Raw genomic sequence first — 12,915 nt, forward strand, 5'->3', positions numbered from 1 at the left:
TGGCTTTGGGTGAAGGAATAGTTGGTGCCCAAAGGCTTTCTCATTGTGAAACTTGCCCCTCACTATGATGTCTGGGAAATAGACCTGAGTTGGTGCCCTGGAACCTTGTGCCATAAAAGAATCAGGGAATTGTGTGCACGTCCCAAGCTCTGCCTTAGCCTGGGTTTCTTTGCTTGATTCTCCACAACGATGCTTCCCTAAAGCAAGTGGCCAGGATGGGCAACTCCACGATAAATCGTTACTGGACGAGGGGTAATAGGGCTTTTGACCTGAAGAACAGCCACCCCTGTTCTGTGGAGAGTCAGGCATCCTAATGACTCTCTTCTGGGCCCCAGTGGGGTCTGATGGGATGACCTGTGGGGCCGCGTGTACCACATGCACAGCTAAGAGCAGGGGCGGGACAGCCAACAGGGTCAGTTAGCCCTGAGACCAACTGGGGCGGCCCAGGGCCATGAGATAGCACCCTAGTCCTGGGGTTAACGGGGCTGGGGCGGGATGGGTTAGAACCACTCACTGGCTTAGCAGCCGGAGAATGAGTAGTTTCTCAAGGAAGCCCAGTTTCCAAGGAGCACGGACAGGAAGCCCTGGGGCTGAGGGGTCACTGGCTCATGCAGTCACTCATGACATCTTTTGAGTTCCTACTCGACGCCTTCAACACCTGGACCAGCCTTGTCCAAAGGTAAAGGCGTTAGCTCGACACCCATCCTAGTCAGAGGCCTGGCGTTTCCACGTGGATCCAGATGACAGCTGTGGCTTGGACAAAGGCCCCTTGGCCCCCCCAGGAAAGGGCCCCTATGGAGAGCTGTTTGCTAGTGCGGCTGCTATCCAGACCCTGTCACTGGCTCCGCAAGAGGCTGAGCTTCTGTCTGGGGCAAGTGGGCTCAAGGGGAGGCTGAGTGACCCTCTCAAGGGCCAAAGGAGGGGAGTGGGAGGCCCAGAAGGCTTCCCCAAATTGCCCCTCAGCCAGGCCTGCCCCCCAGCCCCCTGCCACGCCGAGACCTCTGCTGCCACAGGTTGTGGTCAGAAGTGCGTTTTGGTGGGAGTTGTCACTGCGGTAGCTTAGGCCACTGCCACCTCTCCCCTGGATCGCTGCCACCAGTGTCCCGACTGGCCTTCCTGCCTCTAATCTTGCACATTCTCCAGCTCCCGGCAGAGAGAGCACGTCTGATCAAGCCACTCCTCTGCTTGCTCCCAGGATCAGGTCCACACACCTGGATGGGAATTTCCAGACCCCTGACAGCCAGGCCTCTTCTCAGCTTCGACTCTGACTGCTCTCCCTTCACAGTCTAGGGTCAGACCACACTCATGCTGTCCCACCTGTGGGCCTAACACAGTGGCTGACACCCAGTGGGCCCCATAAATATCCAGTAAGTAGGTCTTTGCTTCTGCTCTTCCCTCCGCCTAAACGATCCCCCCCTTCCTCTCCTGGCTACCTCTTATTCTAGTCACTGCTTAAACATCACTTCTTCTAGGAAGACTTCCTCGGTCATCCCACACCCACTACGACATGCATCTTCAAAGCAGGTATCACACTTTATTATTGACTGCTTAAGCATCTTCCCAACTAGAGAGAAAGTTCCACGAGGGCAGAAGGCATGGCTTACACTGCTGCCTAGCACAGCCTGGTGAATGGATGACCTCCAGAACGCAGCTGTCTGGCTCCTTGTCCCATATCCTCCAGCCACACCCCCTCCCTGGCCTGGCTGCCCACCCCTGCCCGGGAACACCCACTGTTCCTGCATCAGGTCAGTCCCTGAGGTCTGAGCTCGTGGAGGTGACTGAATGGCTGACCCATCACCCATCCTCTGCCCTTTGGAAACTGTGCAACTTCCAAACCCTCCTTGACCGCAGACGATGGTCTCTAGGGCTGCCCATAGGACCCGCTCTCATCTTTGGGAAAGGCCCACATCAGTCACCACGTCACGCGGGCTCTGTCTCCCTAACCTTGTGCTCATGGGACCGCTGCCTCTGCCTTATCGGGGCCCCACTGGCTCCTCTCTCGGGGGTGTCCTGCTGCTACCTTGCCCCCGCTTCAGTCCATTTTCTGCATCGCAGCCACGGGGACCTAAAGTACAAATCCGACAGTCACTCCCCTCCTGTGTCTGCAGCTCCCCTTGATGACTCCAAACATGAGTTATAAGGATCTTCACACTCCAGCTCCTGCTTCCCTCACCAGCCTCACTCCTTGCCCGTTGCCCCCTTCCCCCTCTAATTCCATGCTGTCGCTCACCTCACGAGCCATTCCTAGCATCTGGAGGGCCCACTCCCCGCTCCTTTCTCCACCAAGATGGGCCTTCCTCCCACGTACTTCCACGGCTCCCCCACTCCGCAGTCTCTGTTTCCTGGGTATTTGTTTGCAAGCTTCCTGGGGGCCGAGGCCACAGTTGTATGCTTCAGGTTGGCTCCCCAGGGTCTAGGCCAGTATCCCCCTGGAGGAGACACAGAATTATTTAGAAGCCGTGGCTTCAATTCTAAGCATCCTTGTATGAAAGCAAGAATGCTGTTTCTACCATGAAATGATGTGAAAAAAATTTGGTCATCAAATAGCATTTATTGATGTGTATGAAAACTGAATTCAAATACAAATATAGAGGGTAGAAACAGAACCCTGGTGAATTGTTTTGGTTCTTCCAAAAATATATTTGGTTCAAGTATACCCTGACGTGTCATTTGTAATGACATTTTGATGTGTGTGGCAGACAGACCCCAAGGTGACCCTCAGCGACCCCCACCTCCTGCCGTTCATGCCCTTGTATAGTCCCCTCCCCTCGAGTGTGGACAGAACCTGCAACTGACTTCTAACCAATACAATACGGCAGAGGTGATGAGATGTCACCTGTAATTGTATTACAGCATGCAGACTCTGTCTTGCTAGCAAACTCACTCTAGGGGCTGTCCTTGCTGGCTTGCCGAAGTAGCAGCCTCCCCAGGGAAGCCCACGTGACCAGGGACTGCAGGCAGCCTCTAGGAGCCGAGGGCAACCCCTCAATGATGGCAAGAAGTCCTGGGCCTCAGAACTCGTGGCCCTACAAGCATAAGCACATGACTTCTGACAACATCCTGAGGGAGCTTAGGAGTGGGTCCTTCCCCAGTTGGACCTCCAGACGGGACCCCAGCCCTGGCTGACCCTTGACTGCAGCCTTGTGAGGCCCAAGGACAGGACCCAGCTAAGCTGTGCCTGGACTCCTGACCCACAGAAACTATGAGATAATAAATGTGTTTGTGTTTGTGTGGGTTTCTTTTTGGCTGCAACACATGGCTTGTGGAGTCTTAGTTCCCCGACCAGGGATTGAACCCGGGTCCTGGCAGTGAGAGCACCGAGTCCTAACCACTGGGCCACCAGGGAATTTCCATGACCACTTTTTGCCTTTTGGTTGCATTGGAGCCAGTGGCTTCACTATGCCAGCAGATCTCTCTTTATCCTCAGCTCCATCACTACGATATTAGAAAAGTGGAAGCCATTGGTCTAGAAATATCTGTCGATGGGGTGCTGCCCAGTCTGGCGCAAGACCTCTAGACTATGAGGCACAGAGCCCACTTGAGACCCTGGAGTAAAGAGATGGTAGAGTGGCATCTGTGAGAAGAGGGCAAAGGCTCCGGAATATGTTTACACACCACCAGGCTCACGGCGCAGGTGGCAGAATGGTGGCAACAGACCACAGGTAGAGAACCTAGAAAGAGGGTTTGTCTTAAGACTTTCAAGTAAGAGCACTTACGGGACTCACTGGGCTCAGGACAGCACTGGGAGCTGGAGCCCCAAGAGTGGGACAAGGGTCCCCAAGGGAACCAAGGCCATCAAGGAGGTGCAGGGATTCAGTCATTCCAATTGCATCTGAAGGCTTGGGAATCCACAGGTAATCCAGCACAATCACGGCAGCCAGGGGGATGCCCCGACCCCCTGCGGTCTCCAAAATGCTGGATCAAGATCAGGCTAGGTGGGTGTTGCTTGCAAGGGGTGTGTGGTGGGAGGCACATGTCCCCGACCCTGGTGTAGCTGTGGGTTGGAGAGCAGGAACAGAAGGCCTGAGTACACAGGACTGAAGTTTCCAGGAGAAACTGTTCTCTGGAGAAGAGAAGGAAGCAATCTGAAGGGGCAGATACCAGCAGCATCTTCCTAGAGGCCAGCACCTTCCTGGATGGTCAGGGATGGCCACATGAGTTTGGATTACAGACTTCTCGGGAAATCCCTGGTGGTCCAGGGGTTAGGACTCCACTTTCACTGGAGGGTGGGGGGGCCCGGGTTCTAACCCTGGTCGGGGAACTAAGATCCTGCAAGCTGCGAGGCAAAAATAAATACATAAGTAAATTTAAAGAATTAGATTACAGAGCTGTCTACCTCTCTCCCGCGGGTAGTGCCAGGGCGAGGCGACAGCGACGTGGCGCCTCCCCTGGCAGGGCTGATCACATCTCTGCAGCACCTTGGAGGTTGCTTCCGCCATGGTGCAATTACAACTGAGCCGCCATGTCCCACACTATGAATCGCCCATCCGAGAAGATGGAGAGCAGCCACTGACACATGTACAGGGGCAAGGAGGTTTCCTTTTTCTTTAGATCGGAGCTGTTGAGGCAGGGAGATTGCTACAAACAATAGGAGAGTGAAAATGGAACACTGTTCTTAAAATAATGAGGGTAGGGTTTGCTGTATTTCAGAATCATTTTGTTCATCACGGCCCTTCCGTGTCCCCAGGCACCAATGCCGTCTCCTCGGCAAGCACTGCGTCCCAGCTCCCTCCTGAGTGTGAGCTCAGGCATCCTGGAGATAGCATCTCCAAGGTCTGCAGAGATGCCTGACTGTGGACAGCTGGGCTCCTTGAAGAAGGGCTCAACGCTTATGAACAACATACATCGAGACCTTTGCTTTCTCTATAAGGTTTGTTCTAGAGCTAAGGGCAGTGGGGAGGGGGAGCAGAGAAAAAGAACAGGGATGGGGACTTCCCTGGTGGCGCAGTGGTTAAGAATCCACCTGCCAATGCAGGGGACATGGGTTTGAGCCCTGGTCCGGGAAGATCCCACATGCCGCGGAGCAACTAAGCCCGTGCGCCACAACTACTGAGCCTGCGCTCTAGGGCCCGAGAGCCACAACTACTGAGCCCACGCACCACAACTACTGAAGCCCGTGCACCTAGAGCCCATGCTCCGCAACAAGAGAAACCACCGCAATGAGAAGCCCGCGCACTGCAACGAAGAGTAGCCCCCGCTCCCTGCAACTAGAGAAAGCCCACGTGCTGCAACGAAGACCCAACACAGCCAAAAATAAATAAATAAATAAATTTATATATATATATATATATATATATATATATATAAAGAACAGGGATGGTGTATGAGGAAGGAAAGAGTGAGCCTTCGGCAAACACAAATTTAAGATACCGGGGAAAATGGGTCTACAGGTACATATTTTCAATGTAATTAATAAGTGCAGGGAGCACTTTGGGGCACAGGAAACTTTGAGTTAAGAGGAAAAAGCGATTGCCCTTTTCAAGTTAAACTTAAGTCAATTCATAGGGGAAGGAGGTCCAGGGGCTTCTGAGCAAGGGCTGGGTCACGGATGCACCTGGTGAGCAGTTCTATCAGTGGAGCCGCCCAGGGCAGCCAACATGGCAGCATGTGTTCCAAAAGATGACGCCAAATCTGGGCCACGGGGAGGGGCTAGCGTCACAACAGCCATCCAGCCCGTCGGCCTCGCTTTGCTCCAATTCCCCACCCACTCTTCCCAAGTATTTCAATCCTGGGACGGAAGTGCCTTCCAGTCACTGGAAAAGGATGTTCCCCTGGAACGTAATGGCTCTGCCTCCTGCCCTAGGCCTGTGGGGCTGAGTACTGCGAGCTGGCCTCCAAGGGTCTAAGTGTCTCTAGACAAGACAAGTGTCTCCGGACAAGAAAGGGTGTCAGGACTGGTGAGAGCAAAGGAAGAGCCCAGCCCATGGAACATTCGCTAAGAGACAGCCAGTCCGGGCAGTCTCTGGGTCACCTGGTGGCTGGTCTCACTGCTGTGACCTTGCCCGCCACTCTTTCAAACTTCTACATTCACAGCTAGACCCCTAGACGTCCCATCCCCAATTCTACGTAGTTAAGTGACAACATGCGCACACACAATCCACAGCTTTGCCTCTAAGAATGATGAAGTTTTCATATAAACCACAGGATATATTTAATTCAAATTAAACATGAAACTAGAATAACGTTCGCTCCTTATCAAGTAGCAATTACATTGTTTAAAAAAAAAGAGAACAGTACATTTCCGTCTACATTCTGGCAATCCAACGAGGCCAAGGCAATCCAGTTTGCTGAGGTGACGGATCCAGCAGTCACCACCAATGCTTGTGGTTCTGAGGCAGTTGGGTAGACACAGACCATACTTCATACAAAATGATTCTGCAGCACGTCCGAAGAAGAGGAACCTCCCTTGTGATATATAAGAACGAAAGCCCAAGTAGCAGGAAGCAGGTGACTTGCGTAATGGATGTACTTTATTAAATAGATAGTTAACGCGTTGCTTTTTATTCATTCCAAATTGCTGATGGCGCTGCCTGCGTTAATAGCGGTGACAAATGCTTCCTACACATGCCTCGGCAATGATACTCTTTCCACTGTAGGTATTTCTATTTTCTTTGTTTCTTTCTTTAAAAAAAAATTTTTTTTTTTTTTGGCATGATTCTTTCCCATGTAAAGAAAGCCAACTTCTTCAAGACACAGGTCATTCAGCTTTAAGTGTCAGCCTCGGCTCTCTCCTCAGGCTGTGAGAAGGCCATGTCCTGCATGATGAGGCCTTCTTTCTCCCTCCACTGAAAGCTTCTCGCTGTTTGGTCTGCAAAGATGAACGTCTGCCTGCCCCTGCTCCACTCGCCAGGGTGGAAGGGGTCAAGGGCAGGGGGTGGCTTTCTTCACAGGGCGGTACTTTCTGTATCATTGTCCATATCCAACAGAATGCGGCCGGGCAGGTCTTTGCTGGCTGAGTCTGAATGCGTTTCAGGAAAGATGCTGCGAAGCGGTTCTGAAACCCTAGAATTGGCGTCTGGACAAAAACACGAGGAGACATGGTATCAATGCGTGGTAACACCCCAGAGGCCACCCGAGGAGAGGAGAAGCTGGAAAGTTTGAGAGTCAGCCCATGCACGCACACTCCCTTACTAGAGGCACCATCAGCCCTGAGAAGTTGAGTCAAGCCTTTGATACCCCAGGGGCAGCCAGCCACGTGGCACAGCCCCACCTCCTGGCTCTGGTGGTCCTTTCTGTGAGCGCACGGCAGTCCTCAGAGATGCAACCCTGGAAGGATTTGCTTGCTGTGACTGAGGAGAGGAAACCTTATTCCTACCAATGTCTCTAACGCATTAACTGAAACCTCCTGACAACATCTGGGCTGCAGGAATAGCTGAGCGTCACTGGGAAAAGTTCCCTCCTCCGAGGTTGGTGAGTGTCCTCCTGTTATTAATGCTATGCCCTCAACCTCGGCACTAGTGACACTTGGGGCCGGATCCCTCTGGGCTGTGGGGCTGTCTTGTGCACTGTGGGATGTTTGGCAGCATCCCTGCCCTCAACCCACTAGATGCTGACGGCACAAACTCTCTTTCCCACAGTGTGACAACAAAAGATGTCTCCAGACACTGCCAAATGTCCCTGGGGTGGGAGGGGGGAACAATCACTGGAGTGTAGCACCAAATCTCCTACAAATATTAATTTTCTCATCTATTTCTAATATCGGGCTGGCCAAAAAGTTCGTTCGGGTTCTGTAACATGGAAAAACCCAAACGAACTTTTTGGCCAAGCCAATACTTATATAACTCCAATTCCTTTTTCACGTCTTATTATGTTGGCTGGAACTCCTTCGGCAAGACAGTAAATACACGGTCCTCAAGCCATCATCCCTCGCTCCCATGCTCACAAGACACCTTAACCAATCACAGCCCTCTTCCTAGTGAGACGGTGAGCCTCAGATTCCCTCATTCATAAACAAATACTTACTGAGCACCTCCCACATTCTACCGGTGAGGACACAACAGTGAACAAGCCAGACACAGATTTAATGAAGCCTACAGCCAAGTATCTTGAAGAATTTGTTTCTCTGGTAGATGTGAGTTCTAGCAAATGATGAGCCTTGTTAGGGATTTTAGGGCTGGTGGAAGAGAGAAGGGAGACGTTCAGATTTGTGGTAGTTTCACTGTGCCAGGTTAGGGCTAGTCATGTAGGGAGCACGGAGGGAGGGAGAGTGGGAGGTGGGTGTGCTGGGGTCTCCCTGTTATGCTTAAGAGCTGCTTTTCTGTACTTGCTGTGGTGTAGGTACACCGTGTCTGCCCTTGCTGGGAGCTGCTTTCGGCAGTACTTCTGTTTTACGTTCTCCTCACCCAGACAGACAGAGCTGGCAAATGCAGGTGCACCCTGGGAGGCTCACTGCTTTGAGACTGGTTCCTGATCCGACACGTGCCCACAGCTCTGAGCTGCGAGATCCACTTACTTCCTGGGACGTCCCTTTACTCTCAGTGACTCCTGGGTTGGAAGGCCCATCTGTCGAGGTTTCCTACACACCACAACCCAGAGAAACGTCTAGATTTATGAAGGTGCCAAGGTGGCAAAGAGTTCAGGTGCTGGATGTCATTTCAGACAATTCAGGTCTTATATTTGTAAAACCCACAAGCAGGGGAGCCTCTGGGAGGCTCAACTCTCCAACACAGCCGGCACTGGAAGGAGGAGCAGAGCCAGACTGGTTGGGCTCTGGAGGCTGGTTCTTAATCTGCAGAGGGCATCTCCCCCCCCACCCCACCCCCAGGAGGACGTATGCCCTTGGGTGAGCGGCCTGGGAGAGAAGACAGTGCCTCAGCAGATGACGGCTTGAGTCTTAAACACTCTGCCTCATCTTAGTACAAAGGAGATAAAGGTTATTTTAGAAAGTGCCTGCAGGAGCACTTCAATATTTTTTTAAACACCTCTAAACCCTGCTGGCTATAGATTTACACAAGGCATCATTTTTAATTATATGCATTCCAAGAAGGGCTGGTCTTTGAGCATATTGCTTGGAGCTAAGTTCATATGAAAGATATTCGATTAAAAGAGGAAAAAAAAAACAAAAATAAAAACAAGAAAGCAGAGGCCCAGGTCACAGCCTCCGCTCACAGGCAGGATGCCATGTGGTTCACCACTGCTCTGCGGCTCTGACGAATGCAGCCTGGTTCCCTCCTTTTTTTGAGTATCTTTATCCAGGAGTGGACCCTGTGAGGGTGGGAACTGGCATTCTACAATTTAGAGTATGGTCCAGCAATTTTGAATATGTGCTTTTAGGTTGTAAACCTCCCCTCCGGAAAGGCCAAGGTTATTCTGACAGCCACTTGGACAGGTAAGAGATCCAAATGCCTCGCTGAAATCAAACATTTCAGGCACGGCTGCAGGGTGAACCAGCCCCCTCCCGATCATTAAATCCTTCTCTAAACTACAGTCTGAGGGAATGGCTTCCTTGAAGTCCTCATCAGGTTTCTAGGGCTGTGAGAGGCTGACTCATCTCTGGGAGACTGAGTCAACTTCTTATTATTTCAGTCAAAGGAGAGATTCTGTTCCAGTCTCACTGGATGTTTATCTTGACATGATTCTGACATCTACTTATTAAAAATAAAGTGCAAGTAGAAGCAGAAGCCACTTAAATGTCCAACTACGAGCAATAATACATCTGCTTAATGAAATATGCAGTCACTGAAAAACTACATTGTAACGTGGGAAAGAGCATGTGATGTAAAGTAAAATAAAACCGCAAAATCAAAATCTGTATATGCCAAATAATTATGATTGTGCATCCCCTTGCCTTTTAGAAAAAAAAAAACTAGAAGGAAAAAATAAAATATGAATGGTGGACTTTTTCAATTATGGAAGGGTGATTTCTTATTGTTTCTAATCTTTTTTTGTTTCATATGTTTCATACTTATTTTAAAAAATGCATTACTGGGCTTCCCTGGTGGCGCAGTGGTTGAGAGTCCGCCTGCCGATGCAGGGGACACGGGTTCATGCCCCGGTCCGGGAAGATCCCACATGCCGCAGAGCGGCTGGGCCCGTGAGCCATGGCCGCTGAGCCTGCGCGTCCGGAGCCTGTGCTCCGCAACGGGAGAGGCCACAACAGTGAGAGGCCCGCATACCGCAAAAAAAAAAAAAAAGCATTACTTTCATGATATAAAAGGAGTTTAATTTTAAAAAGCAAAGGCTATGAGAACCAACAAAGTCCCAAGTGTCTGATGACCACTATTGTGACTCGTTCTACCACCATACAGTGGACAAATGACTCACTAAATTAATCTCAGCCTCACTAAATTAAGAACATTTTCTACTCCAGAGCACTGTCTTTTTAACCCACCACCAAGGGGCACATCAGGATCAAAATATGGATGCCTGGCTCCAGACCTCCTGCGTCTGTGTCCCGGCATGAGTTTTTAAAATGGTTACATACGAATCTAATACCTAACTCTGTATTATCTTTTTTTTTCCTCCATAAAAATGATAATAAATAGCTACCATTTACTTAGACCCCCTGCATATTAAGAACCGCACGATGCTTTTCTTATTTTATCTACTGTGATCCCTTTGAAGGTTATTCTCACAAATGTCACCATTTTACAGATCAGCCAGGTTGTGCCGTGCCATTGTTACACAGAGTGAGCTGAAATTTTAATTCAGGCTTGTCTGATTCTAGTGTGTGCTCTTTCCACTACCCCTCAAGCCTGCCTCGTACAGAAAAGACTGGAAGTTAAAGAGGTAACAAGGCCAGCCTGGCGATGACGTGTTGCATGTCTGTGATCACGCTTAGTATGCAGAGTACTTGGCAGCAAGCATGAACAAAGCCAGCCTCCTTTAGCACATGCACTATTAGTAGGGGTGCAAGCAGGCAGGGTTAGAGTGACCGGTTAATAGCAGGCATTAGTGCACAAATATGATCATCAAGTAGCAAAAATGCTTTGGCCAATCAGGTGCCTTTTCCTTACCATTAAATATTCCAATTTCAGTTCCTACTGAATATGGCAGGTCATACATCTAAATTATTTAATAAAATGTTAAATTAGAACACTCTTGGCTAAAATCTATTACTTTAAAAACAGCAAGATGCAAACTCTTTTCCTTGCAAAGCTAAACTCCTACTGCTTTCTTTTTCTTTCTTTCTTCCTTTCTTTTTCCTACTGCTTTCTAGAGTAACAAATTAGGAAGAGATTCAGAACGACAGCAGAATCCCTCCTTTCTCTGGTGCTGGTGCAGAGCTGCCACAAACTGGCTGTCCGACCTGTTTAGCAGCAGTAATCGCCCCCAAGAGTCTCTCTTAATCCCCAGGCCTTAATTCAATTTTCAAGATTAAATGCTCTGAATGAATAACCTGTTCTCAGGAATTTGTCTGTCTAGAGCTTTCCAAGTGAAAACATGATGTCGCAATAAAGGACTACCTGTCTAGGGAAGTTACATTTTTTTCTTCTTGAAATACCCAATGGCTATATCCAAGATTGCCTAAGAGCAGCATGAACAACACGAGCATATTCATAAATTCTAAACGCTGGCCTTTTGTGTACTCCTAATGGCAATCCGGGGGATTTTAAGAAATTAAAAATTAATTCTGTAATACAAAGATAATGGTGGTGACCTGTAATTTCTTGAGTTAGGAGAATTCGAAGTGCAGATTGGTTTTAAAATATTTAGCTAATATCCTAAGGAAAAGTATTTATAATATCAAATTTCACTTATCTGACAATTGTCAAAGTACAGAGCACTGCAGTGTTATAGCAGATCAATAAAATAAGCTTCTGAAATAAACACACCCCAGGTAAACATGGTATTAAAGAGTAGACATAATTCTGGTCTGCAGTCTTTCATCTAAATAAAAGGGAAGATCTGGGAATAAAATTCTGATGTGTCACAAGTATTGAAGTGTTAAAAGGCTCAGCCTTAATTAGGGTTTAGTCACTTCACTCTGTGATTTTCACACCCAACTGGGCAACCACAGACTTTTGGGTTCATCACCTAGGAGTCAGGAAGGCGGAATCACGCCTCTGTGCCCTCCTCTGTGTTGTAAAGATCGCATTCTTGTTTTCCCCTTCTGGTGTCTATAGAAAGTCTTCCTAGACCAAAGATGTGGAAACGCCGGCTAAGTAGTCCACTGAAGGCTTAAGGCTCAGATCAGCTGATTAGAGCAGTAACGAGAGCCTTATTCCATCTAAGTGTGGACCTAAAGGCAAGATTCAGATGAGCCTCACAGTACCTTTCAAAAAGCTCATATGGTTTAAGAAAGCAAAAATGTAAGCATGCCAGAATGCAAAGAAATTTAGTGTGGGATCTTTGGAGGAAGATTTTTTTTTTGGGGGGGGTCCTGAGAAATTCAAACACCAAATTAAGAAGCTCCATGCAGTTAACTTGCACTTAAGAGGTAAAATTAAAACTTAAAGCTCAAGACACAAGGGACGCAATTTTCCGTGCTAACTGCACCAGAGACCTCTTTGGGTGATGCTGATGAGCCAATCAATGAGAGGGAAATCACGCTGAAAAGAGCAGAATGCTTGTGAAAGGCTTACCAAAAAGAAAGGAGACATTTCTTAGTATCTTATCTGAGCGGCTTGAAATCGGGCTTGCAATCTACTGACATCTACCTCTTGAATTCGAAGCATTTGCAGCTCAAAGTGCTTCTGATAAAAACAAAAGTGATGTCTAGAGAATGGATGGCACGGGGTCAGATGGCTGCTCCTGAGCACTAAGTCAAAAGCATGTATGCAAAACACCGCTAAGCAGGAGCATTTGGAGCTGCAGGAAGCTGCTTGGGGTAGTTACAGACCTTAGTCCTGGAAACCTTCCCCACCTGTGAGGGCGCTAGGAAGGGCATCTATTGGGAAACAAACAAACCAACGTGGCTTTGTTTTTTTAAACATAAAAGCAAGCATCATCAGAAAAAAGTTAACAATTTATAAC

The 12,915-nt window shown here is 48.9% G+C and overlaps 1 protein-coding gene across 12 annotated transcripts in view; it reads right to left on the reverse strand.

Annotated features, from left to right (window-relative positions):
- Positions 1 to 6,627: 6,627 nt before the first annotated feature.
- Positions 6,628 to 12,915, reverse strand: part of ARHGAP17 (Rho GTPase activating protein 17) — an 88,534-nt gene continuing 82,246 nt past the window's right edge. For 3 of the 12 annotated variants that reach the window (XM_060124612.1, XM_060124611.1, XM_060124607.1), the window contains one exon: positions 6,628 to 7,015. In XM_060124612.1, coding sequence (XP_059980595.1) covers positions 6,885 to 7,015 — 131 coding nt within the window. In that variant the 3' untranslated portion in view covers positions 6,628 to 6,884. Of the gene's footprint in view, positions 8,114 to 10,955; positions 11,005 to 12,524; positions 12,658 to 12,781; positions 12,830 to 12,915 lie in introns of those variants that run through there. The other 9 variants (XM_060124614.1, XM_060124610.1, XR_009535719.1 and 6 more) reach the window with 8 other exon arrangements.

The sequence above is a fragment of the Lagenorhynchus albirostris genome, chromosome 15 (assembly GCF_949774975.1).
Source record: "Lagenorhynchus albirostris chromosome 15, mLagAlb1.1, whole genome shotgun sequence".
Classification (NCBI taxonomy): Eukaryota; Metazoa; Chordata; class Mammalia; order Artiodactyla; family Delphinidae; genus Lagenorhynchus; species Lagenorhynchus albirostris.